At 44.6% G+C, this 26,267-nt stretch overlaps 1 protein-coding gene across 1 annotated transcript; it reads right to left on the reverse strand.

Annotated features, from left to right (window-relative positions):
• Positions 1-1,557: 1,557 nt before the first annotated feature.
• Positions 1,558-26,004, reverse strand: LOC133114059 (adhesion G protein-coupled receptor E1-like). The gene is made up of 13 exons (XM_061223255.1): positions 26,001-26,004; positions 25,717-25,857; positions 25,581-25,618; positions 24,639-24,819; positions 23,753-23,928; positions 22,585-22,749; positions 20,642-20,842; positions 8,254-8,489; positions 8,009-8,075; positions 4,606-4,697; positions 2,305-2,464; positions 2,086-2,181; positions 1,558-1,572 (listed from the first exon to the last, which is right to left on the reverse strand). Exons 1-13 carry the CDS (start codon positions 26,002-26,004, stop codon positions 1,558-1,560), a joined length of 1,572 nt encoding a protein of 523 aa, XP_061079239.1.
• Positions 26,005-26,267: the final 263 nt, after the last annotated feature.

A 26,267-nucleotide genomic window follows, 5' to 3' on the forward strand; every position in this document is an offset into this window, starting at 1 on the left:
TGTTTAAATGCTATTGAAACAGAGTAGAATAAAAAGACAGCAAGTTTAGCGTTACTAAAAAAAGTAGTCATGCAAAAATCACCTTTAAATATTTCATATAATTCTCATTCATTGTTTATTGTAATACAACATAATGGGACAAGATGAATTTAGACATCCTATGGGGGATAAATGAAGATGGTATGCATTAAAGAATGGGCTCATCTACGATACTTGACCCATGCAGAAACAACCCTCAACCAAGCCATCGAGAAAACCCACACGTCATCCATGGTGACACATAATTTCCCAGCATGTCTAATATACAGTATAAAAATAAACAACACAACTTTACACACACATAAGTAGAAAATGAACCACACAACAAACACAACAAGGTGTTTTAGCTTCCCATGCCTCCACAGAGCAAATTCATTTAGCATTTATTTTATACATACGTCTTGTTTTCTCTGACAATAATCGACCTCATTTGCACTGCTTGTCACATACTTAAACTGCATTATTAACCTTGTAAAGCAATATATACTGTATTTACATGAGACTAACTACCAATTCAAGCATATGCAACTACATCTGTAATTCAGTTTGTATTACTGAATAACTAAATGGAGACCTTGTGCTGCTCATCGTTGTCGGTGTTATACACTCACAAAGCACTTTATTAGAAACAATTGTACACCTACTTATTCATGTGATTATCAAATCAGCCAATTATGTGGCAGCGATAAAATGCATACACTCATGCAGATATGGGCCAGGAGCTTCAGTTAATGTTCACATCAACCATTAGAATGGGGGAGAAATTTGGTGCCAGACAGGGTGGTTTGAATATCACAGAAACTGCTGAACTCCTGGGATTTTCACACAAAACAGTGTCTAGAATTTGCAGAGAATGGTGCAAAAAACATCCAGTGAGCAGCAGTTCTGCTGGCAGAAACGCCTTGTCAATGAAAGAGGTCCAGAGAGAATGTACAGAAGAGCATATCTGAATACACAATACATCAAACATCTAAGTGGATAGGCTATAGCAGCAGTGTAAAAAAAAAGTATGTGTAAAAAATTTGTCTAATAAATACCTAATAGAGTGCTCACTGAGTGTATGTTAATTACATATTCACAGCAAACTTACTGCATCATTGTGTCACGGTATTGTATTAGTCATTACCACAGGAGTTTGTGAGAGACAGCTAGACATTTTGTCTGTGGTCCCCATGGATTTCTGGGGCTGCTCCACATCACACAGGAACAGAAAAATCTGACTTGGATTAATTAATTGCATTTCCATGTCAAGGGCAATTAAATAAAGATGGGAACTTCGACACATTAAGGCTATTCACTTGCAAGTACATTATAACCACTGTGTTATTACATGATAATAACATTATGCAATTGCTGCAATCGTATTCGTAGTCCAAAAGAACAGTCTGAAGGATCCATTGTTTGATATATAAAAAAAAAAAATCTATTAATGCGTACTATTTATAGTTTTATAAAAAATTGTGATTTTTCAGTTTCTCATCTATGATGGTGATCTGCCTTGTTCAGGTCTTCTGTGGGTTAGGATGCGGTATTCTTGAAAGCATAAGAAGAAAATAACTTTATTAACGAAAAATAAAGTTGTAAGATTATATGATTTTGCATTCTTTGTGTATTTGGGAGGCATTCAGATCAACAGTGTAGAATAATAGGGAACTGAGCTGTCTATAACACAGAGATTGAAGGTTTGGTTCCTAGCTGAGACACTGCAGTTGCACCCTTGAACAAGGTACTTGACCTGAATTTCTTTCCTAACTATTCAGCTGTATATTAAAATATATGCTGTACAATTCACACTGGATATAAATGTCTGGTAAATGCCCTAAAGTATTGCATTTATAGTACATGTCAATTACGACATTGTTTAGTCAGGACAGACCTGACAAAGGTTTGTCCGTGAAGGGAACATGTGAAGCAGCTGTTTTGGCCGGTGAATAGTCAAACCTTGCCCAAACCCCAAACTCAACCAAATTGCTCCATGAGCCCTGTGTTCTGTCCATGTTTACATTTAATAAAATGACTGAAATTTTGTTCTGCTGACATTCTTACCCCAGAGTGTTTCATATTATTTTCTTTGGGTCTGCTTCCTGAAGGCCCTTCGGTTCTACACAGACAAGAGAGCCACCTCCTGTACTGCTCCCGCACCTACACAACACAGGGACCAATCAGTACTGTCCAGCATCAGTCAATATGATAACACTTACTCTATGTAACAAGCCCTTCACCAAACATGACATTAAGTCTCAATGCAGGCGAGGGTCTGATCACCTCTTTGTTGAGCAGACAGTGAACGATGAAGATGAAGGTGCCCTGCTGTGAGTTGAGAATGACGAAGAGGTATTTTAACACAAAGGTTCTCTGGAAAAATCCCAGGATCCAGGTGCACCCCAAAATGAGAAACTGGGCAACAATTTTGAAGATGATAAGCCTGAAAGATAAACAATGACAAGCTCTGAACCTCCAGATGTGACACAGTGAGGTAAAGGGGGTATCAATGCGCAGATTTAAGTTTTTTCTTACTAGAAAATCGGAGCTACAAAACAAGGTATTGACATACTTGGCTTGTAAAAGTACATGTGCCAGACAGAAGTGAGACATTTGTCTTCAATGTTTTATGAGTGTTTGTCACAGATTCTCACCTAGAAGTGACCTATGTGTAAGAACTTGGCCAGCGGCAACTGCTGTGAAGAGATCTGAGTAGTAGTAAGGTAGGGCAATAAGTCTAAGTGATATGATCCTGGATTCTGTTTCCCACGTTTCCTTCTTAGTCTCGCTTTTCTTACTTCCTGCTTTTTCTCTTTGTAGATAGCACTAATCTACTAATACCAACTAATACTATTTTGTACAGTACTAATTATATTAACACAAACTTGTCAAACTAACTAACCATCACAGGTTTTGGGTAATAATAGTTTAATCACGTATACTAACAGATTTACTTTATCTCTATTTTCTACACTGCTCTGTAGCTCCGCCTCACTGTTCTATCTCAAAATTTCCTGCCTTAATTCAGCAGAGTGTTTGCACCTGCTTTCCACCATCACAGTTCCTTAACTCTGTGCAATTGTCTACTCCCTAATCCGGAGCCGTTTGTATTACATGTGCGTCTATGTGAATCCAATCCGCATCTTCATGCATCCCTTGTTATTATATTATTGTCCTTCCATGTATTTCACCTGCCCTCACTCCCATGCCCCGCCTAGGTTGTCTCATTCCCCTCTACATTTATTCCTGTCCTTTTCAGTTTCTCTTTGCTAGTTTGTCTCTCTCTGTTCCTGAGTTCTGCCCTTGTGTTCCCTACCCATTTCACTAGTTTTTGGTATTTATAGTTTAATCGCATAACTAACATATTGACATTCTCCCTATTTCTGCACTGCTCTGTAGCTCCACCTCCCTGTTCCAAAGCAAAGTGTTCGCACCTGTTCTCTAGTATCACTACATTCCTAAATGCAACTGTCTACTCCCTGATCCGGAGCCGTTTATATTACATGTGTGTAGATGTGAATCCAGTCCTGCGTCTTCATGTGTCTCACCTAATGTCTATTTGTCACTCCCCTGCCCCGCCTAGTTTGTCTCATTCCTCTGTGTATTTAAACCCCAGGCTGAGTCATCACCTTTGTCAGAACGTTGATCATAATTTCAGTGCCGATTATTTGTAAGCCTGTTATTTTTGAGATTCCTGAGACACCCTTTGCCTGACTTTGAGTTTGCCTATTCAATTCTGTCTTGGTTGCGTGTGCTTTTTGGTTTTTTGATCCTCGCTTCATTTTACAATTCTCCCTGTGCCTACTCCTCTGTAATTCTGCCTTTCTGATCTCCTGGATTTTGGCCTGTGGTTTTTGTGACTTCCCTTTTGCTCCTCGATTTGGCACTGTGTCTATTGAATTCCCTCGCTTTGACCCTTGGTCTGAATAAAGTTTTGGAATGTTTTTGGAATACTGTGGTCTGCGTTTGGTTTTTTGGCTGTGAGCATAACACAGGCAGTGGTCGAATGTTGGCAGACAGGAACAGCGGGGATAATCGCAATCGTAGTTAGGGGCACAAGCCAAAACCCAAGCACAGTTATGCAATCCGAACAGGTGAAGGTAGAAAAGATAATCCGAGAATCGTAAATCAAATTTTCAATCAGCGTCCGGTAACAAATAAGGGTAATCCAAAAGATAGTCAGGGTGCAAGAAACGGATCAGGACACGAAGCACACAGGCAGGAAATCACTGACATGAATTGTATACATACATTACAATTTACAAACAGGTGTGACTGCAGGAAAACAGGTAATGAGACGCGAGTGAAATGAATGAATGAATGAACATACTACGGAAAGCGAACTGGAACATATGGCAAGAAAGACACGACAGGAAAACAGAAAACACAAGCACTGGGGAAACTGAATGTGACAATTTGCATTAATTTGCAGAGACTAAGGCTGTTTGACCGACAGGAACAGTGACTGAGAAGCTAAGTATACATCTGCCTGAAACAAAACCCAAATATGAATCAACCAGAATCTCACTTACATTTGTACAAAAACCTGAAGGATCACTCACACAGAGGCAGGTACACACCCACCTGGTGTCTCTTGACTGGGAGACGTCACTCTTCATGTTGGCTAGAGTAGGCAGCAGGTTCCAGATGACCACACAAAATGAGACCAAGTTGAGCTGGTTCAATTACACACAAGAAACGTATATAACATATCCAGACAGCGGCTCCTCAATCAACTGTATAATTAGATTTTTGTTCATACAATTACATGTCATATAAAAGTCCTATGTAAAATAACAATTTATTGATCTAAACTAAACCATTCAGCCAATTTCCCTGCTGCTGTTACACATATACACATATATATATATAATTTCCAGGCTGTGTTTTTGAGGCACTAGTGTCTGTTGTATTTGGTCAGCTTGGCTACAACATGGAACAAATTTTTGCCCTAAAATTATTTTCCCACTTCCTGATTTCCTCTAGCGTGCCAAATTTTTCAACCGGAATGGTTTTTACATTTTTATACAAAATGTAATGTCAGACAAAGGGAACCTGATTAAACACAAAAGACATTTTTAAATTAGTAATTTATTTAATGAAAAAGTAATCAAACACCCATATCGCCCCTGTGAAAAAGTAATTGCCTCAATCTTAATAGCTGGTTGCATCACCTTTAGCAGAAATAAATGCAATCATGGAGGAATTAGCTCACTTTTCTTTCATTCAGAGATATTCATATGATCAAAGGAAATTCCAGAGGTTTTTTTAAATATATCAGTCTGGAAATGTATAGCATTTCACATCATACCATAATTCAAACATGGTGGGGGTAGTGTGATGGTGGGGGGATGCCTTGCTGCCTTGGTATCTGGACAACTTCCATTATCGGAGGAACCATGAATTGAAAAGCAGAAGAGTGGGTTAAAACTGCTCAACAGTGATGTGAAAGGCTGATATGAAATCGGAAGTGTTTGGTTGCAGTTTTTGTTGCTAAAGGTGGTGAAATCAGTTTTTAAGTTTCAGACAAAAATAATAATTTGACAAAATCTTTTAAAAATTACTCGGGTTACCTCTGTTTAATAATACATTTTATCAAAAGGTCCATTCAGTGCAACAAATAAGAATTAATAAAGGAAATCAGGAAGGGGCAAATACTTTCACAGCACTGTAGCTAGCCAATGAAGCAATATTTAAAATCTAATATTATCCATTTGTCTGCACTGGTATATCAAGTGGGCTCAAATTTGTGGGACCCCCAAATGGCAATGCACAAAAATGATCTGATAAAACGTTTACATTTTGGTCTCATGTGGTCTCATTTGGTCATTTAAAGTATAACTGAATAAAGGTGCAGTGGTCAGATGTGACAAAATTGAACATTTTGGGCTGATACAGCATCAGTATGTTTAGTGTCGAAACAGAGAAGCATAAAATGAGACATGGCCCATACCCACAGTGAAATATGGTGGTGGGTCAAATGATGTTTTGAGGCCGTTTTAATGCCAGAGGTCAAGGAGCACTGGTTAAGATCAATGGTACAATGGATTCCACCAACGATCCGGCAAATCTTGTTGCATCTCCCATGAGGCTAAGACCTGGCTGTATGTGGACTTTCCAGCAAGACAATGACCCAAAGTCATATCTCAAAATCCACACAGGTTGTGTTGTCCCAGAACCATTTCTATGTTCTGCAATGGCCATCTCAGGCGCTGGACCTCACTCCAATCAGACCTGAGCTGTACTGAAGAGGGGAGTTGATAAGTGCAAATCCAAGAATGTGAAGGATCATGCAAGGATCAGCAGAGAGGAATGGTCCAAAATCCCTGGAAATGCGTGCCATAACAAGAAAAGGCTCCATGCTGTTATCCTTGCCATTGGTGGATGCATCTAAAGTACTAAATCAGTGCCAATTACCTTGATTTTGGTGAAATCTATTTTTTATTAAATTAAGGTTTGATTTTGCTTGGTTTTAAACATTAATAAAGTTCAGTATCTTTCACGTAATGACATTTATGAGTTTCTCAATAATTATATTGCCCATTTTTTCCAATAGAGTTATTCCGCTCCCAAAACCAGTCTCGGAAATGGCTCCAATGCAGCCCAAAATAGTGGACTGGGGATCGACGAGTACACGTGTCTATGCACCAATCTGATACCACGTAATGTATCATGTGATGATAGCTCATTCATGCTACTCAGGCAAAAAACAGCATGTGCGGAGCGGAGATTGTAATGTTTGTCAGAGCTAGTCAGCAAGTTGGCAATATTTTACACTGGAAAATCCCACCAGTAAAATGGCGATGTGCACAGTATATAAGACTCTTGTTTCGAGGCGGCAGTGTTGCCAATTTCAACACCAGCAATCTTATAAAACATTTGAAGGCGCATCAGGTGAAATAGCATGACGAGTTCACCAAGGCAAAGGGAAACTGAGTCGTAAACATTTTCAAAAAATCGTGAACTGATAACCAATCTTTTTTTCTAAAGCTGAAATGGTAAGCTTAGTTTGAAATAAGTGTGCATATTATTACGGTTTAAATCCTAAACAATCGACAAGCTACAATAGTTATTGCAAGCACTCTGGCCAATTCAGGGGGTTTAAAATGCACCACAGGGAATTGAATGCTACAGTATTATCGTTATCAAAGAATTTATGTAGCTGTTGACTTATGGTTTATTGTAACGTGTTGTTTCTTAAGGTTCACACAAGATCCCTGTTTATTTGTTGACACACAAATTCAAACTACCGGAAAACTGAACGCAGCTTTCCACTATGCTGTATCTACATGAAAATAAACAAAGCAATAGATCATTTGACAAATGCTGCACGCAAGTAATACCCTTCCATTCGGAACTAGCAATTGAGAAGCTACAGTAGTTGCCTACAATCAAGCAATCTGCAGCCATTTCAGAGTGTTAAAATAGTATAGCTATAGTAGCCAATGCCAATCAAGTCTATCAGACAGAAGTCATAGGGAAGAGGGATGAAAACATGACGAATTCTAATTTGAACCGATGCATTTAAACAAAATGATACACGATCAAACAGCATGCCTGGATGTAAACTACAGGGATTTAACAGATTTCTGAAACTGAGGTTACACTGCACAATTCAATGTAAATGTAAATCTTTAAATTGGCAATTAGGCTATTATCTGACTGGCAATGTTGACGCTTAACTATTAAGATGGCCTAAAATAAAGTTCGAAAATGCAATTAAATTGGTCAATACTGCAGTTAAAAAAATGTAAAAAAATACGACCCCGAGTGTGATTTATTATTATTATTATTATTATTATTATTATTATTATTATTATTATTAATTTATTTTTTAATGCACAGGCATCGGATCGGTACTCGATATGCAAGTTCAAGTATCGGAATTATTTTTTTGTGCATTGCCAGTCTAAATGAAATACTGTAAGATAATAAAATGTGAATATAGTAAGTATTGAATAGTACACCGAGCACAGTAAGCACTTACAGTGAGAATAGCAGCCACTGGACCAATAAAACTCCAACGGAAGTTTTTTTCATTTTGTAACCAGCAACTGAAAGCAAAGGACACAATTCAGATCCCGCTGAGAGTTTCCCCACAACATTTCCCATGGATAGCTCTAAAGCCAATTTGCAGGTATCACTTGCATAAGCCACAAGCTATGCTCTTCACTTAAAAAAAAGGATCCAGACCAAAAGTTGTTTTTCTGCACAATCATAATAAAAACTCACGCGTCTTTGCTGCCATAGCCGTCTGAATACACTGCTGCAGACACTCCCACCACCACCAGGGGAGCTCCGTAGCCAACCAGCAGGAGGTACAGTGCCCTCAGCCCCTCCTTCTGGATGACCTGCACTTTGGACAGGCTTCTGACCAGCATGAAGAGCTGTAGAGTCTCCAGCAGCATCCACACAAAGCTGGACAGGAAGAGGAAGTGCAGCATGCCTGCAATGACTGCACACGCCACCTGGGGGAGCCAGAGGAGACTAATCAGATGTCATATGTTAAAGGTACAATTTTTTTGTTAAAACAATGGTTACAAGACCATTGTAAATCCCTTCCTATCATCGAAATAGGCTCACTGACATGTTGACTCACCCTCTGCCTGTGTTTATCGTCCTTAAATTCTGGTTTTAAAGTGTACATTTGTAGTGCTGTCAAATGTATCAAAACATTGTACAGCTGTACAGCAATTAAAGCTCATTGGTTGAAAAATGGTTCCAAATGCCACAGCCAATGCCATTCTGGGGGCTTATTCTGATTGTTTGTGTCGCTGCCCAAATTGCACTCCAGACAAGAAATCATTGAAACTCTGTACTATTGCTTAGTATCCAAGCGAAGACTACATATCTAGTTATAAAACAATACCAGTGAGACGGATGCGTGGGGGGTTGGACCCAATATGCACGACTCAGAAACAGGGGTGTAATAAAGTCCTGTCAGGGCTTTATTCGGGGAATATCCAGAGAGCGTAGTAAAAAAAAACAAGCAATGTTCGTACACGTAAAATCCAGCCAAACCAAAGTGCAGTACCAAGGGAGAAGGCAGTCTCGTAATCAGTACACCATGCAAAAAGTCTGGTAGCCAGGAAAGCTGTCAGCGGGGCAGAAGTACAGGTGGACGGTGTCATGATATGTATAAATAATACATCCTGATACATACATGTAATGTGGTAGCCACTAGGTGGCGTTGGGGGAGAATTAAAAGTTATGGCAAAAACCTATAACAGGTCTGTCGGTGTCAGAAGTAAAGAACTAAGACAAAAAACAGTATTGCAACCATGGAAGGACTTAAGCCACCTGCTGGACTTGAACTACTGCACGGGAACCTGTCAGAAAACTGGAGGAGGTTTCGACAAAGGTTTGAGCTGTATTTAGCAGCGACCAGAGGCACTAGCAAGCCAGCTAAGGTACAGTCCTCACTATTTCTTCATGTTGCCGGAGAAGTTGAAGTGTACAATACCTTCACATTCGAAGCAGACGACGATAAAAACATAAATTGCCGGAAATAATGGAAAAATTTGAAGAATACTGTTACCCAAAAAAGAACATTACGTATGAACGCTACAAGTTTTTCACGTGTGTGCAAGGTACAGCCAGTACATTATGGAGCTAAAGCTAAAGGCAAAGTCATGTGAATTCGGACAGTTGCGAGAATCCCTTATCAGATCGGGTTGTCTGTGGAATCACGTCTGATACTATGAGAGAGAGAATGCTAAGAGAAGTAGACATTACTCTCGAAAAGGCTACGCAGCTGTGCCTTGCTTCAGAAACGACAAAAGCACAAATTAAACAAATGCATGACGAGGATCACAGCGCACAAGCCTCTGCACGTGAAAGCAAGCATGCGGATGCAGTAAAACATAAGCAGACACGAAAAAAGGACCAACACAATAAAACGAAAGTGAGTGAGAAAGACAAAGCAAACACGTTTGATTGCAAACGATGTGGAATTGAGCATGCATCACGTAAATGCCCTGCTTAAGGCAAACAATGTAAGAACTGCAAGGAAATGAATCACTTTGCCAAGATGTGTAGATCGAGGAAAGTGCACGCGGTTGACGATGACGTCACAGATCAGCAAGCAAGTCTGTTCGTAGGTGTAGTGCACGCAAAGACACAGACAGATGAATGGACTGTCGAACTAAAGTTGGAGCACAAACATGTAAAATTCAAACTTGATACTGGTGCACAAGCCAATGCCATTCCTTACAGTTTACTACAAAGAATAGGCAAAAAGAACATCCTCAGACCCACAGACATAAAACTTTCAACATACACTGGAGATAAAATACCTGTGAAAGGAAAGTGCAACTGGACAGTGAAATACAAAAAGAAAGCATTTGTTCATTGTCGTACAATCAGATGCCAAACCAATACTCGGAATTCAGGCAAGTGAACAAATGGGGCTCATCAAGAGAGAGATGGCACTGAATAAAAGTGACAAAATGGATATCTTCCAAGAGTATGCTGATGTGTTTGAGCGCATAGGTTGCCTGGAGGGAGAACACACCATTCGAATTGATGCAAGCGTGACACCAAGAGTCCATCCACCTAGGAAAATTCCTGTCACTTTGAGAGAAAAACTTAGAACAGAAAAAATGAAAGTGATAACAAAGATCGAAGAGCCCACCCAGTGGGTCAACCCCATAGTAATTGTTGAAAAAACAAATGGGAAATTAAGAATCTGCTTAGATCCTTGTGATCTCAACACAGCAGTAATGAGGGAACACTACCAACTACCAACGGTAGAGGAAATAACTTGCAGACTCTCAAAAGCAAAATACTTTGCAGTGCTGGATGCAAGTTCAGGGTTTTGGCAACTGAAACTAGACAAAGCCAGCTCTCGCCGTTGTACGTTCAACACTCCTTTTGGTCGTTATAGATTCCTCAGACTCGCATTTGGATTTAATTCTGCACCAGAAGTGTTCCACAGGACGGTGAGACAGCTGTTTGAAGGAATTGAAGGCGTTGAGATGTACATCGATGACATTTTGATTTGGGGTGAGACAAAAGACCTGCATGATAGCAGATTGAGGCAAGTGCTGGAGAGAGCAAGAGCCAAGAATTTCAAGCTAAATAAAGAAAAATGCAAAGTAGGCCTAGAAGAAATCAAATACCTGGGTCACATCTTCTCAAAAGACGGTTTGAAACCAGATCAGAGCAAGAGCGAGGCTATTAGGAAAATGCCAACACCAGAATGCAAGAAAGATGTGGAACGACTTCTAGGTATGGTCACTTACCTTGCAAAATTCATTCCAAACATGTCACAACATACTGAGCCATTGCGTGGACTTACGAGAGATGATGTTGAATGGCAATGGAAGGGTGAACATCAACACGCATTCAACAAGTTGAAAACAATGCTCACTGAAGCTCCTTTGCTCAGATACTATGATGTAAAGCTCCCAGTAACACTGTCAGTACATGCATCCAAAAGTGGACTCGGTGCTGTCTTATTGCAAGAGGACAAGCCAGTAGCATATGCATCACGCGCATTGACTGATAGATAGAAAAAGAAATGTTGGCAATTGTGTTTGGAGTAGAACATTTTCACCAGTATGTGTATGGGAAAGAAGTGGATGTGCAGTCGGATCACAAACCACTTGAAGTGATAATGAAAAAGCCGTTGAGCAGCTCTCCAGCTAGAATACAGAGACTCTTAATGAGACTGCAAAAATATCACATGAACGTACACTACAAGCCAGGAAAAGAGATGTACATTGCAGATGCTTTATCCAGAGCCTGGCGCAATTGATAAAGAAATAGAAGCTCAGGTGCACATGGTGATCTCCAACTTACCTGTGTCGATTGAGAAACTAGAGGAATTCAGAAAGGAAACAAAAAATGATGTCACACTGACTAAACTCACAGAAACAGTTCTGAATGGATGGCCAGAAACAAAAAGCCAAGCTGCAAAAGAAGTACAAGCCTATTGGAACTTCAGAGAAGAAATTTCAGTTTCAGAACGGCTCATAGTTCCTGCAGCGATGAGAATGGAAATGCTACAGCGCATTCACGAAAGTCATTTGGGCATTGAAAGTTGTAGACGCAGAGCGAGAGAGGTACTCTTTTGGCCTTGGATGTCGCAAAGTATCTCAGAGATGGTGAACGGCTGTGATGTGTGCAGTACACACCAGAAACGACAAACCAAAGAGCCACTACATCCACACAGTGTTCCTAAAAGACCCTGGCAGAAGATAGGTGTCGACCTATTCACCGTTAACCAGCAGGAATATCTACTCTTGGTGGATTACTATTCCAAATTCATCAAGGTTGAGTGGCTGAAGTCAGACACGAGAAGTGCAACAGTCATCACTCATCTAAAGTCACAATTCGCCAGACATGGAATTCCTGAGACATTAATTTCAGATAATGGACCACAGTTCAGCTCACGTGAATTCCAAGCCTTTGCCAAAGAGTGGGAGTTCATTCACAGAACATCAAGCCCCCATCATGCACAGTCAAATGGAATGGCTGAAAGAGGAGTACAGACTGTCAAACTCATGCTGAAAAAGGCAAAAGCTGATGGAATAGATCCTTATCTGTCTTTGCTGAATCTGAGGAGCACACCTTTGGAGGATATTGGAGTGTCACCAGGCCAGTTGTTAATGGGTTGGCGCGTGAGAACAAGACTTCCAATGACATCACAGATGTTGACACCTCAAATGGTAACCAATACAGTTCAGAAATTGTTAGAGACAAGGCAAAATAAACAGACGGAATACTTTGATCAAGGATCCAAAGCACTTCAGAAACTTCAGGTTGGCGAAAATGTCAGAATATGGCAAGATGGAGTATGGAATCCAGCCCAGGTAACTGAACTTTCTGATCTTACGTTGTCCAGACACCTGATGGACAGGTGTATAGAAGAAACAGGAAGTTTCTGATGCAATCAAAGGAACAAAGTAACACACCAAAAGAAATGGACAACCAATATGTGACTCAACAGAATGTTTGTGACAGCACAGAGGACAAACATGAAATGGACACTCAAAACAAAACAACAACCAGAGATGACAGCCCAAAAGAGCTTCCAGGTCTCCCTGGTAAAACAGCAAGTGGAAGAATCGTCTCAAAGCCAAGACAACTTGTTGAGGAGTAATAGATCTATGAACGTTTTCATAGTTCATAGTTGGACAATTAAGTAGCAATACAGAAAAAAAAAGAGAGATGCTGAAAGAAATGCTGAAATAAGTGTGAAATAAGTAATGACGCCTTAATGTGTTTTGAAACCTGAGAAATGTTAAGGCAAACAGTGAGTTTTTTCTTTTGTCATACTGGGCTTTACAGTAACTTAAGTTCAGCATTTGCGTCATGGTTTTTTTATGTTGAAAAAAAAGGGAGATGTCATGATATGTATAAATAATACATCCTGATACATACATGTAATGTGGAAGAATTAAAAGTTATGGCAAAAACCTATAACAGGTCTGTCGTGTCTGCTCCATAAAAAACGTAATAAAACAGACGGTAGGCAGGCTCAGGGTCGATGACAGTGCAAGAGTCAAGACCGAAGTCTGCCCCGCGGGGCAAAAACACAAAGACAGCAGGCAAAGTCGTGGTACAGGCATGCAATGGTCAACAAAACAGAAGTCAATAATCTTTGGTCAATAAACAGGCTTGGATCTTAACGGGTAGACAAATGGCTTGACAAAAACGCTAAAGAGGTTGTGGTGGCCCGATCAGGAATCGGTACACCACTGGAGTGGAACGGCCCGTGCGCCGGCGCCAAGCACTGGGAAAGATCTTTAACCACGTGTATTTCCCCTGTTCGTATCTAACAGAGCCGCACCGAGGAGAGAGAGCCGGCGGGGAGAATCAGCACCATGGCCAGCGACACGGAGAAAAGACGCGTGAGGAATGCGAGTTGGAAATGATTAACATTTCTAATTGGACAGGCGCAGCCGGACTGACTCCAAGGAAGAGCGAGAGGCCGTACAAAAGACGGGGCGCAACCACAGAGCGGGGCTGAGTACGGAGGGAGACAGAGGCGAAGCCCAGTGAGTTGGAAAACAGCCATTAGAAACAAGCAACGACACCACGGTGGAACCGCGGGTCTTCGGAGGCCCTACAGAAAGGCGAAGGCGGAACGGACCACCCACAGTCACCGACGGACCGGTGTACCTAATTTTTTGGCCAGTTATTTTTTTTTCCCGTTTTCTGAGAAAACTGTTTTGTTGGAACTTTGTGAAAGTGCCCTGAAGGCACGTGAGAAATAATTAAAATATTATTTTTTTGATCTACTCTTGCTCTCTCTGTCTCTCTCTCCCCACGGGGCGCCACATATGGTGGAGAATGCGGGCATAGAGACCCCAGCTATAAAGAGAGAGAGCAAAAAAAATAAAAAAAAATACAAATAAAAATAAAATGGAGGACGCCATCAACGCCTTGCTCCGATCACAAGGCGCCCTACAGAAGGCCGTGGCAGAACTGTGCCAAAAGTCCAGCCCGGCAACAACCCACCGGACGCCCAAAGACGTATTGTTGAAGCAGACCCCTGATGACGAAATTGAGGCCTACCTCGAAACCTTCGAGCGGGCGGCTTACCTGGAGAAATGGCCTCAAGGCGCCTGGGGCTCCCTCCTGGCCCCATTCCTCAGCGGAGAGTCCCAGAAGGCTTACCGGGGGCTGCCTCCAGCCGAAGCCCACGACTACCCCACCCTAAAAGCTACCATCTTAGCCCAGTATGGCTACAGCCTCCCCGCCAGGGCACAGCGGTTCCACCAATGGGCCTATGACCCCGCCCTCCCGGCGCGAGGACAGGTGATGAGCCTGGGGAGGCTAACCAAAGGTTGGCTAGTCGAGGGCGACGGGCCGCCCCTGCTCGACCGGGTGGTGTTGGACCGCTGCGTCCGAGCCCTGGCCCCGGACGTCAAGAAATATGTGGCCCAGCAGGGGCCCCGCTCCATCGATGCCCTGGTCAACCTCCTGGAGAACCACCAGGTGGCACAAGAGATGGCCAGGGGGACAAAAACGGAAAGCCCACGAAGAACCCCAATCGCTGTCCGACCGGAGCCACAAACCAGGCCACGGTGGAGAGCGGACGACAGGGAGGAGGGCCTCAGACGGAGGGAGACCAGACGGTGCTTTGCCTGTGGCCGGGAGGGCCACCTGAGCCGGGATTGCCCAGGGAGGGAGGAGTCCATGGCCACTGCTCCTGAGATGGGCCGACCCTGCCACTACCTCACCACCTGCTGGGCCCACAAGGGCACTGCCGCCCCTAGGCTACCCGTCCGGATCGCGGGTCGAGACGTGGAGGCCTTACTAGACTCGGGGAGCGCGATTACCTTGGTGAGGGCAACCCTAGCAGGGGGGAGAAGGGGAGAAGACATCGCCGTCACCTGTATCCACAGCGATGTACGGAGCTACCCCACCGCCGAGGTGACCATCATCACCCCTAGAGGCAAGTTCACGGGAAAGGTGGGAGTGGTCGAGAGCCTCCCAGTGGAGGTGCTGCTGGGAAGAGACTGCCCCCTCTTTCTCAGCTATTGGAATGAGAGGGCGACCCCTGAGAGGCCCGGCCCCAACCCCCGACCCCGCCGGAAGGGCCACAAGGAACCACACCCGGTTTGGGTAGCCCCCGCCAGGGAGAGTGAGGAGGAGGACACCCCACCCCAAGGAGGGAGGAGACAGACAACGCAACCCCCTTCGGAGAGCACGGATACAGCCCCGGAGCGACTGGACCCACCACCACCCCGGGAGGGGGAAGGGGGTAGCACGGGGGGGTTTTCGGAGTTCCAGCCCGAACTCGAGAGGGCCCCAACGGACTTCGGCTCCGCCCAGCTGCAAGACCCCCTCCTCGCCCAGGCCTGGAGAGCCGCCGCATACATTGACGGCGTCCCACAAGGAGGGGTGAGTAGACCGGCCTACTCATATTTTAAAGTAAAAAATAACTTGTTATATCAAACCTGCAACAGTGACCCGGGAGAGCTGGACCAGCTTCTCGTACCTCAGACCCACACCTCCAAGGTGCTCTACCTCGCCCACACCCACTTGTTGGGGGCCCACCTGGGAAGGGAGAAGACCTATGAGCGAATCCTATCTCGCTTTTACTGGCCTGGCATCAAACGGGCCGTGGAGGACTACTGCCGACAGTGCGCGGAGTGTCAACTTCACAGCCCCCGGGTGACGTATCGCAATCCACTAATCCCTCTCCCCATTATAGATGTGCCCTTCCGCCGAATTGCGATGGACATAGTGGGGCCCCTACCCAAGTTCAGCCGGGGTCACCGGTACATCTTGGTGATCGTCGACTACGCCACCCGGTACCCGGAGGCCGTACCCTTACGGGCCGCGACGGGGAAGAGCATCGCGAGGGAGCTGTTCCTCCTCTTCAGCCGAGTGGGGATCGTGGAAGAGGTCCTGACGGACCAGGGGACGTGCTTCATGTCGGGCGTGATGAGGGAGATGTGCCGCCTGCTCCGGGTCCGGCAAGTGAAGACATCCGTCTACCACCCCCAGACCGACGGGCTGGTGGAAAGGTTTAACAAAACCCTCAAGTCGATGCTAAGAAAAATGATCACAACGGACGGTAAGGACTGGGACCGTTTATTACCTTACCTGTTATTCTCCATCCGTGAGGTTCCGCAGGCGTCCACGGGGTACGCACCCTTCGAATTGCTGTATGGGAGACGTCCCCGAGGGCTACTGGACCTCGCCAAGGAGGCCTGGGAGCAGCAGCCATCCCGACAACGCACCCTCCTGGAGCATGTGGAGGCTATGGACCAGCGGATGGCAAGGATCTGGCCCATGGTCCGGGAACACATGCAACAGGCTCAAAAGGAGCAGGCTCGACTGTACAACAGAAAAGCCCAGGTGAGGGAATTCCAACCGGGGGATAAGGTCATGGTGCTGATCCCCACTAACGAGTGCAAGTTTCTGGCCAAATGGCATGGCCCCTACGAGGTCGTAGCCAAGGTCGGCCCCGTAAATTACACGGTAAGACAGGTGGGCCGGAGACACCAGCTCCAAAATTACCACATCAACCTGCTAAAGAGGTGGCACGAACCCGTGCACGACCCTGCTCCCCTCTGCTTAACCACAGCTGGCGTCACTGGAACCCCAGAAGTGGCCACTGGAGACCTGCTGACGGACCGACAACGACAAGACCTCCGCGAGCTGGTGAGCCAACACCGGGATGTGCTCGCCCACCTCCCGGGCCGGACTACAAAGGTCCACCACGACATCGTCACCTAGCCAGGGAGTAGGATTCGACTGCGGCCCTACCGGATCCCGGAGGCACGAAGGCAGACCATCCGGGAGGAGGTGGGGAGGATGCTGGACCTGGGGGTCATAGAGGAATCACAAAGCGCCTGGTCCAGCCCGATAGTGTTGGTCCCCAAACCGGACGGAAGCTGGCGGTTCTGCAACGACTTCCGGAGGTTAAATGAAATCTCCCGGTACGACGCCTACCCCATGCCCCGGGTGGACGAACTGATCGAGCGGCTGGGACCCACTCGCTACATCAGCACCCTGGACCTCACCCGGGGGTACTAGCAGGTACCTCTGACCCCACAGGCGAGAGAGAAGACGGCCTTCGCCACCCCGGATGGCCTGTTCCAGTATCGGGTCTTGCCCTTCGGAGTGCATGGAGCCCCCGCCACCTTCCAGAGGCTAATGGACAACCTACTGAGGCCCCACAGGGAGTATGCTGCCGCCTACCTTGATGATATTGTGATCCACAGCGCTGATTGGGAGAACCACCTCAGGAGGCTGAAGGCAGTGCTCGGAGCGCTCCGGGAGGCCGGCCTGACAGCTAACCCGGCGAAGTGTCGCCTGGGCCTGGAGGAGGCCGACTACCTGGGCCACACTGTGGGACGAGGGTGCGTCCGACCCCAGAGCCAAAAGGTGAATGGAATAACAAACTGGCCCCGACCCATCACAAAAAGGCAAGTGCGCACATTCCTGGGCCTAGTGGGGTACTATAGGCAGTTTATACCTGACTTTGCCACCAGAGCGGCCCCCCTTCACGAGCTGACAAGGAAGGACCACCGGCACATGATAACATGGACCGAAGACGCCGACCGCGCCTTCCTAGACCTGAGAGCCGCCTTGGGGAATGAACCCGTATTAACCACCCCTAACTTCTCACAAAAATTTGTTTTACAGACCGACGCCTCCGAGACCGGACTCGGTGCCGTCCTCTCCCAAATCCAGGACGCAACAGAGCACCCAATTACATACATCAGCAGGAAATTGTTGAAACACGAGAGGAACTATAGCACGGTGGAGAAGGAGTGCCTGGCCATAAGGTGGGCGGTCGGGAAACTTAAGTACTATCTTGTGGGGAGGGAGTTTATCCTTATAACCGACCATGCCCCACTACAATGGATGTACCGGTGTAAGGACACTAACGCCCGGGTGACCCGATGGTTTTTAGAACTCCAAAGTTTTAAATTCACGGTGGAACACCGAGCTGGGAGACTCCAAGGGAACGCAGACCCCCTGTCCTGAATGAACGAGGGTTTCTTTGGTGACGCTCCCGCCTAGGGCGTGGAGCTGAGGGGGAGGAAATGTGGTGGCCCGATCAGGAATCGGTACACCACTGGAGTGGAACGGCCCGTGCGCCGGCGCCAAGCACTGGGAAAGATCTTTAACCACGTGTATTTCCCCTGTTCGTATCTAACAGAGCCGCACCGAGGAGAGAGAGCCGGCGGGGAGAATCAGCACCATGGCCAGCGACACGGAGAAAAGACGCGTGAGGAATGCGAGTTGGAAATGATTAACATTTCTAATTGGACAGGCGCAGCCGGACTGACTCCAAGGAAGAGCGAGAGGCCGTACAAAAGACGGGGCGCAACTACAGAGCGGGGCTGAGTACGGAGGGAGACGGAGGTGAAGCCCAGTGAGTTGGAAAACAGCCATTCGAAACAAGCAACGGCACCACGGTCGAACCGCGGGTCTTCGGAGGCCCTACAGAAAGGCGAAGGCGGAACGGACCACCCACAGTCACCGACGGACCGGTGTACCTAATTTTTTGGCCGGTTATTTTTTTTTCCCGTTTTCTGAGAAAACTGTTTTGTTGGAACTTTGTGAAAGTGCCCTGAAGGCACGTGAGAAATAATTAAAATATTATTTTTTTGATCTACTCTTGCTCTCTCTGTCTCTCTCTCCCCACGGGGCGCCACAAGGTGCACTGACAAACAAGGGGCAACAATTTCGCAAAGACATGACATGAAACTGAGCTTTATATGCAGGTGTAGACAGGTGTAGACAATTAGCTTGAGAGCAGCAAGAGAATGGAAATCAGGTGTGGAGGATTGACAAGTTAACGAGGTAATTAGTAATCGTTAGTAACAACCCTATCCAGCCCTAGCATTAGTAAATTAGTAAATGACATGCACAAGAAACGTAAGGTAACATAAACACATGGTTAGAATGTTAGTATTACCCAATCCTGATCTAAAGTTAGTAGATTAGTAAGAAGACAAGGGAAATTGAAACAATTAGGGTGTGAGTAACAGAAAGGGAGAGAGAGAGAAAGCAGGAATGCAAGATTTGCAGAAAGACACAAAAAAGTGTATGCTAATCAATGAACAGTACAACATAACATGAAACAAACATAAATCATGACATAACAAGTTACCAAAACTATGACAATAAACTATATTACGTGACATGACAAGACTAACAATTAAATCGTAACAAGAAATAAAGCATAACATGGCGAAACAAGACATAACATAATACGTGACATGACAATAATGTAACTAAGACAATGACTAAACATGAAACATGACGTGACAAACATGAAACGTGACAACCAGTTTGTAATCGGTAGCAACAAGCAAATTAGCTATAGTTAGCTTGAAGAATTTACAAATACCCACTTACGATAAAATATAGGCAATACGAACATAGTAGTGATTGCACAAGCGTTGTGCTTCAGGTGGATATTTGTACATTTGGGAAGCTAACTAGTAATCGCTAATTTGCTTGTTATAGCAAACTGGAAATGTTTTCTAACTAGATAAGCAATTGTATTCAGAGTTTCAGTGATCTTTTGTCTCGAGTGCAATTTGGGCAGCTTCACATTCCTTTGGTCTCTTTACGTGTTCAATCATCTGGAAACCTTTATTTCTCTCAAACTGTAAGTTGCAGTTGCATCGTTTGTGGTAGCCTATCATATCTTAGTTATATAGCCAGCTAGTTACGCAGCCAAATAACTTGCTTGCTCACAATATAGTTGGTTAGCGAGAGTGAAAACTATAAATAGTGTTGTGTGGCTGGTCAAACCTGGCCTCTAGATGGTCAAAGCTGGTTAAGCTGGTAGAGTAAGCTGGTGGTCAACTGGTGGACTAGCTGACAATATAGGCTGCTCAGCTGGTTGACCAGCTTAAAGTGTTGAAAACCAGCTTGACCAGCTGAGGCTGCTTTCAGCTAATTTTCAGCAGGGTAGTATGCTATGTGAGATGGAGGTCATAATACACTGTGGACGTCCATACAAAATTAATTCATAGAGTGCCCATTATTAAGCAGTGTTCTATAGAGTATGGGGGGGCGCTCATCCTGACTCACACCCATATGTATGACTGGATAGCTCTGCCCTTGCTTTGGAATCTTTATGAGCAGATTACTTAAAAAAAAAATATTGAGGTAAAAAACATTTGACCCTTACCGCATTCTCAGTGCGAGACACGCCCACAAGGAAGAGCAGGTGACCCAAGAAGAGGCAGATACTGAGGTGGAGGCGGGCGGTGTTGTTGATTTTAGGGTTCCATGTGCACAGCAGGAATGTGAGGATGGCAAGGGCGAGGAAGGCCAGACCCACACTCATACAGAACAGGTTCACCGCCTCCAGCAGAGAACTGTCCTCTTCCTGTAGAGATACACAGAGCTCATGTGACGTTCGGTCAGAGACCCAAGCGTAGACCAAGGGACAATCAGAAATGTGGTTTATTCAGTCAAGTAGTCAAAGCCAGGAGATTCAATACACAACAGTTCCAAATTGAGTAGCCAAAATAATAGTAAATGAACAGTCCAAGCTCAAAATCCAAAAGTGCAGAAGTACAACAGGATAAGGCATGCGTGAAGTCAAAAAATACAAAAAAAAAAAAAATCAAAACCAAAACTCAGAAAGCGACAAAACAAAGGGGCAAAGGCAAACTCGAGGTCGGGCAAAGGTGTGACTCAGGAATCTCATACAAAACAGGCTGACTATGAATCAGCACTGAAGTGATGATCAACATTCTGAGAAGGGTTCTATCAGAAACTGGGGTTTAAGTACATGAAGGAAAGTGACATGCTAGGCGGGGCACGGGAGTGAGGAGGACTAAACAATTAAACAACAGGTGAAGAACATGACGGGCAATTATACAATAACAAGGGGGAAACGAAAACGTGAACTGGGTACACATAGACATAACATGTAAAACATAGGGCTCCGGATTAGGAAGTGGACATTTGCATAGAGTAGAAGACGTAGTGATAGCGCGAGGCATATGCGAATACTTCACTGAAAGCAAGTAATCAGTGATAGAATAGGGAGGTGGAATTTCAGGACAGAATTGATACTGGAGATACGTTAGTAAGTTAGTTACGTGTTTAAATCTAAATTACCACAAACTAGTGCCAGTTAGTTAATTAGTTAAGCAGACAGTAAGTGTGTTAATATTATTAATACTGTACAATATCTATGTTGGGGCGGCAAGGATGGTGCAGTGGGTAGCACCGCCGCCTCGCGGAGGTCCTGGGTTCGAATCCCGGTTGGCCGGGCCTCTCTGTGTGGAGTTTGCATGTTCTCCTCGTGTTCGCGTGGGTTTCCTCCGGGTACTCCGGTTTCCTCCCACAGTCCAAAGACATGCATTTTAGACTGATTGGAGAGTCTAAATCTAGAGTGTGTGAGTGAATGGTATGTGTGCCCTGTAGTGTAGTGTGTGTAGATTTCGGTGTTTTCAAGATATATCTGAGTTAAAATGTTTTACATGCAAGTTCTGCTCCTATTCCCACACCTTCAAATGCATGTCCCCACACTCACCCTGTTTTCCCCCACTCTATTTAAATTTCCTTTCCTGGCCTTGATTTGAGGTCTAGGTGCCGATAACCATTTGTCTTTGGCCTAACCAGGAAACCTGTCAATAGAAATGATCATATCTAAAGGAATGTTTTGTCACAGAGGATGAAGCACTTCCTTTCAGATAGTTTCCATTTGTTCAGATACTGCCTATAAACTGTGTCATTCCCAATAAAGATTGTGTAAGATTGGAGAAAGCTCAGGAAAACGTACACATTACCTGGAACCACAAATAAAGAGCTGAACTTGTCTCTAGAATTTTTTCACACCCTAATAGTACAGCACGCAGACAGGGGAGTGACTCTGACTCGGAAACATTCAGACACAGACATAACAGGGGATGAATTAATGCAATGAACAGTAATGCATGATAAACAGAAAATCAGATATAATGAAAAACATCTTGTAAATTAAATTACAAGAATGAAACAAATAGGGTTAGGGTTAGGGTTAAAAACTAACAGACAGACTCAGGAACATAACAATCTCTGTCCAAGTATCTAGTCCTGTGCTCATGTCCTTCTCAGCAGCACTGAGGGATACCCTACCTGTTCCTCCGTCTGCAGGAGGAGGGCGAAGGTGGAGAGGTGGGTACAACTGCATACTGTGTAGTTCTCATTGGAGAAGGAGGCTGTGCACCCATCCACTGACCAGCGAGTCTCCTCCCCCTGTTCCTTCCAGTACACACAGGTAACCAGGCCAGCCTGGAACTTCTACTGACCAGTACAAGAGAGGGACAGAGCACAATATTGTATCAGAGCACAGTGTGTGGGGGAGAGAAAGAGGAAGAATAGTTTGCATTGGTGTATTTTATTAGTCTTGAATATATGTATACACCCACTGACCACTTTATTAGGTTGACCTGTACACCAGCATTTTAATGCAGCAACTAAATACATAAAAGCATGCAGACATGGTCAAGAAGTTCAGCTGTTTTTCAGACCAAATGTCAGAATGGGGAAGAAATGTGACTTTGACCGACTTTGATTGTTGGTGCCCAACAGGGTATTGGCACCCTTGAAAATATGCACAAAAAGGACAATCACACAGAAAGGATTATAGTCATTGCCCACCAAACGAACCCTACAACGTCTCATATCGACTGCTTCACAATGATTAGTGAAAATGACACTCCACAAGATTGTTTCAGCGCTGAAGCCAATTGCAGGCAAGCCATTCTCTGTTGACCTCTCTCAGCGACAAGGCATTTTCGTCCAGAGAACCCGCTGCTCAGTTGATGTTTTTTGTTTTTCACACTTAGTAAAGTCAAGAGACTGCTGATCGTGAAAATCCCAGGAGATTTACAGCTTATATTAAGTATATCATTTCAAATATATCAAGGGGCAGGGTTATTGGGGTTTCCTCAGTAACATGTAAGAATTGACGATAAACAGGGTGCAACTGTCCACCAAATTTTTATCGTTCATACAAGAGATAATAAATCTGTCTGTACGAGTGGTCATTGCATGACGCCCATTGTATCGTAAATTGCTCTGGATAAGAGCATCAACTAAATGAATGCAATACAGTGAACCTTGTCTCAGGCAGCCACCCAGGGTAGTCGTCAAAAACTGTTGTCATGTGCAAGTGACCGCCATAAATCAGAACACAAGGATATTTCTAATTTTCTCAAAGGTGGCTTGGACGCTACTGAACATAATAGCATGAATGACTTGCGGTTAGTTCTCTCCAACTGTGAACTGCCCAGTTCTGTACCTTCTTGTGGTACACAGTGAAGTTGACAGGCTCAGGGAGCTCCTTGTGTTTCGTCTTAGGCAGTGTGGCGGTGATGATGTCAGAATATATCTCTGTGACATTTTCACTCTCGAAGAAACTGGGACTCATGAACTTGTCCACCCCGCTGACTGACAGCAGGACTGCAGAAGCGGATCCTGGGCCAGAGAGAAACGGGTTATGCTCAATCATCATCTTCATCACCACAGGTCATTTAATCATCATCAGCATCACCAGACAAATAAATTTGACATCATCATCACTTCGCATCATCCTTACTGGCCTCCAGCTCTTACCATTGTTGTTTTTAGCAACAGCTGCAAGATTGATTGTCATCATGTTTCCCTTGGCAACTAGCGCAGGCATCCCAGTCATATTCCCTTTAAGACTCACTACATTAATTTCTGTGAGAGGACAATAAAAATATCATCATGAAGCACAAGAGAAATTGCATTTTTAAACTTAAACCAATTTCGTGCCACTAGTTGGGCATCTGGCTCTGTATTTTACTGTGGAATTCACCCCGCCATTTGCTATTCAATCCTGACTATTCCAGTGCTAACTCTTGCTGGCAGAAAGCAGTGGGCCGTAAAATTGCTCTGTTTCAAAATGGACACAGGTGGTGTGTCTGCAAATAAAGCTTCTTCAGCACAATGACACAGCACAAGGAGCTCAGCTGGTGGACTGTGAAGAGCCTGTGATTCTGAATCAAGACTGACACAAAAGCACAAAATTAGATAACTTTACATTACATGCTATTTAGCTGAGGCCTTTATCCAAAGAAACTTACAGTTGATTGGACTAAATTGGGGACAATTTACAGGCGGCCCTAAGTAAACATGCTATGGAGCTACCCATTGCCTCCTACCTATGGTTGGTGTCGTCACAGTTCTATTATTTTCCAGAGAACTGGGCTCAACCAGGGCAGAGGCCAGCCCTTCTGAGATCCTCAGGACCATGTTGGCTGTATTGGCCTGCTGTTCCTTTCCATCCCCAGGGGATATGTTGTCTGTGACAGACACGGTCGTGCCCAGGACAGCAGTCACTGACTGAGGGAGTCATGGAAAACCGTCAACAGACAATTGTTCATGGGGTCACTTCATCTGCAGTACACTCCCAGTACACATTGGCACACACAGTCACTGTAAGTACCTGGCTTAAGCAGCCCATGTACAAACCTTCTCAGGCAGAACAATATCGGGATTGTTCTCCAAATCCTTGTTGATTTCACTGAGGAAGAACATTTCACGTGACTGGCCCTGTGAAGAAAGAAGGCAAAATAGTGGCATTCTGTATCTGGCACTACAATCCTGAATCACTCTCTACTCCCCAGCACAATCCTTAATCACTCCCTACTCCCCAGCTAGACCACTCCAGTCTTCCAGCTCTGGTCGCCTTATGGTTCCCTCTCTACGAGCACCTGGCAGTCGAGCTGCACATTCACGCCTGTTTTCCGCTCTGGTTCCTCAGTGGTGCAATGACTTGCCTAGCACTGGCAGAATCCCTCCCCCTATTTCGACGCAGACTAAAAACACACCTTTTCAAACTGTACCTTAGTCCTACCTCCTGATTTCCCCCGCCCCCCTTTCTAACGCCCCCCCCCAAAAAAAACACTTATGATGACTATATGTTTAGAACAACACTTCATGTGTATTTTACTAGTAATGGATGTGATGCTTTAACTTGTGGAAGAACGTATGCACTTGTAAGTCGCTTTGGATTAAAAGCGTCTGCTAAATGACAAATGTGAATGTAAATGTATGCTTTACTGTCCTTCCCACAGTCAGTTTTTCCTCAGTTACCAACTTACCTCAGGGGGGTTTAGAGAAGCAAGAAATTCATCTGAACCTAAAGAGAGAGATAATTGATTTTGAGAGAGAGACTCAAAATACTGACCTCAGAAGGTTCATGAACTCTGCTCAAAAATCATTCCATCCACCACTTACTTGTGCACACAGTAACTCCATCCTCCCAGGTAAGTCCTGAAGAGGCGATGTACCCATCCAGGCAGATGCAGTAATAACTTCCTGGAGTGTTGGAGCACTCAGAGTTGGCACCACATGCGTTTTCGGCACACTCATCCACATCTGAAAGACAGAGCACATCTACTCAATATCACACACTGTCAACTAACACACTTCTGTTCTCAATCCTGATTGTGTTTGGGATGGTCTGACCTTCACAGGGGTTTGAGGTGCTGGGCACGGAGCCTGAGATGGTTACACGATACCCATGGTGACAGGTACAGGTGTGACTCCCAGGAGTGTTGGTGCAATTAGTGTTGGGACCACAGATGTTGGGGTCATCTGTACACTCATTAATTTCTGTGAAAGATGGGTGACAGGTGTTGTTTTTTAATATCCAGGTGTCATACCAGCTGTATTCTTTGTCAATGTACAGTACCGTGCAAAAGTTTTGGGCTGGTGTGAAAAAATGCTTACGAATGCTTTACGAATGCTTTCAAAAACAGAAATGTTCATAGTTTATTTTTTTTAAT

This window comes from Conger conger, chromosome 16 (genome assembly GCF_963514075.1).
Source record: "Conger conger chromosome 16, fConCon1.1, whole genome shotgun sequence".
Classification (NCBI taxonomy): Eukaryota; Metazoa; Chordata; class Actinopteri; order Anguilliformes; family Congridae; genus Conger; species Conger conger.

Coding starts and splice junctions, on each gene's coding strand:
- LOC133114059 (XM_061223255.1), bottom strand. Junction 25,619..25,716: donor TGGAGTTACTGTGTGCACAA/GTAAGTGGTGGA, acceptor CTCTCTCTTTAG/GTTCAGATGAATTTCTTGCT. Junction 20,843..22,584: donor TCCTGCAGACGGAGGAACAG/GTAGGGTATCCC, acceptor GTATCTCTACAG/GAAGAGGACAGTTCTCTGCT.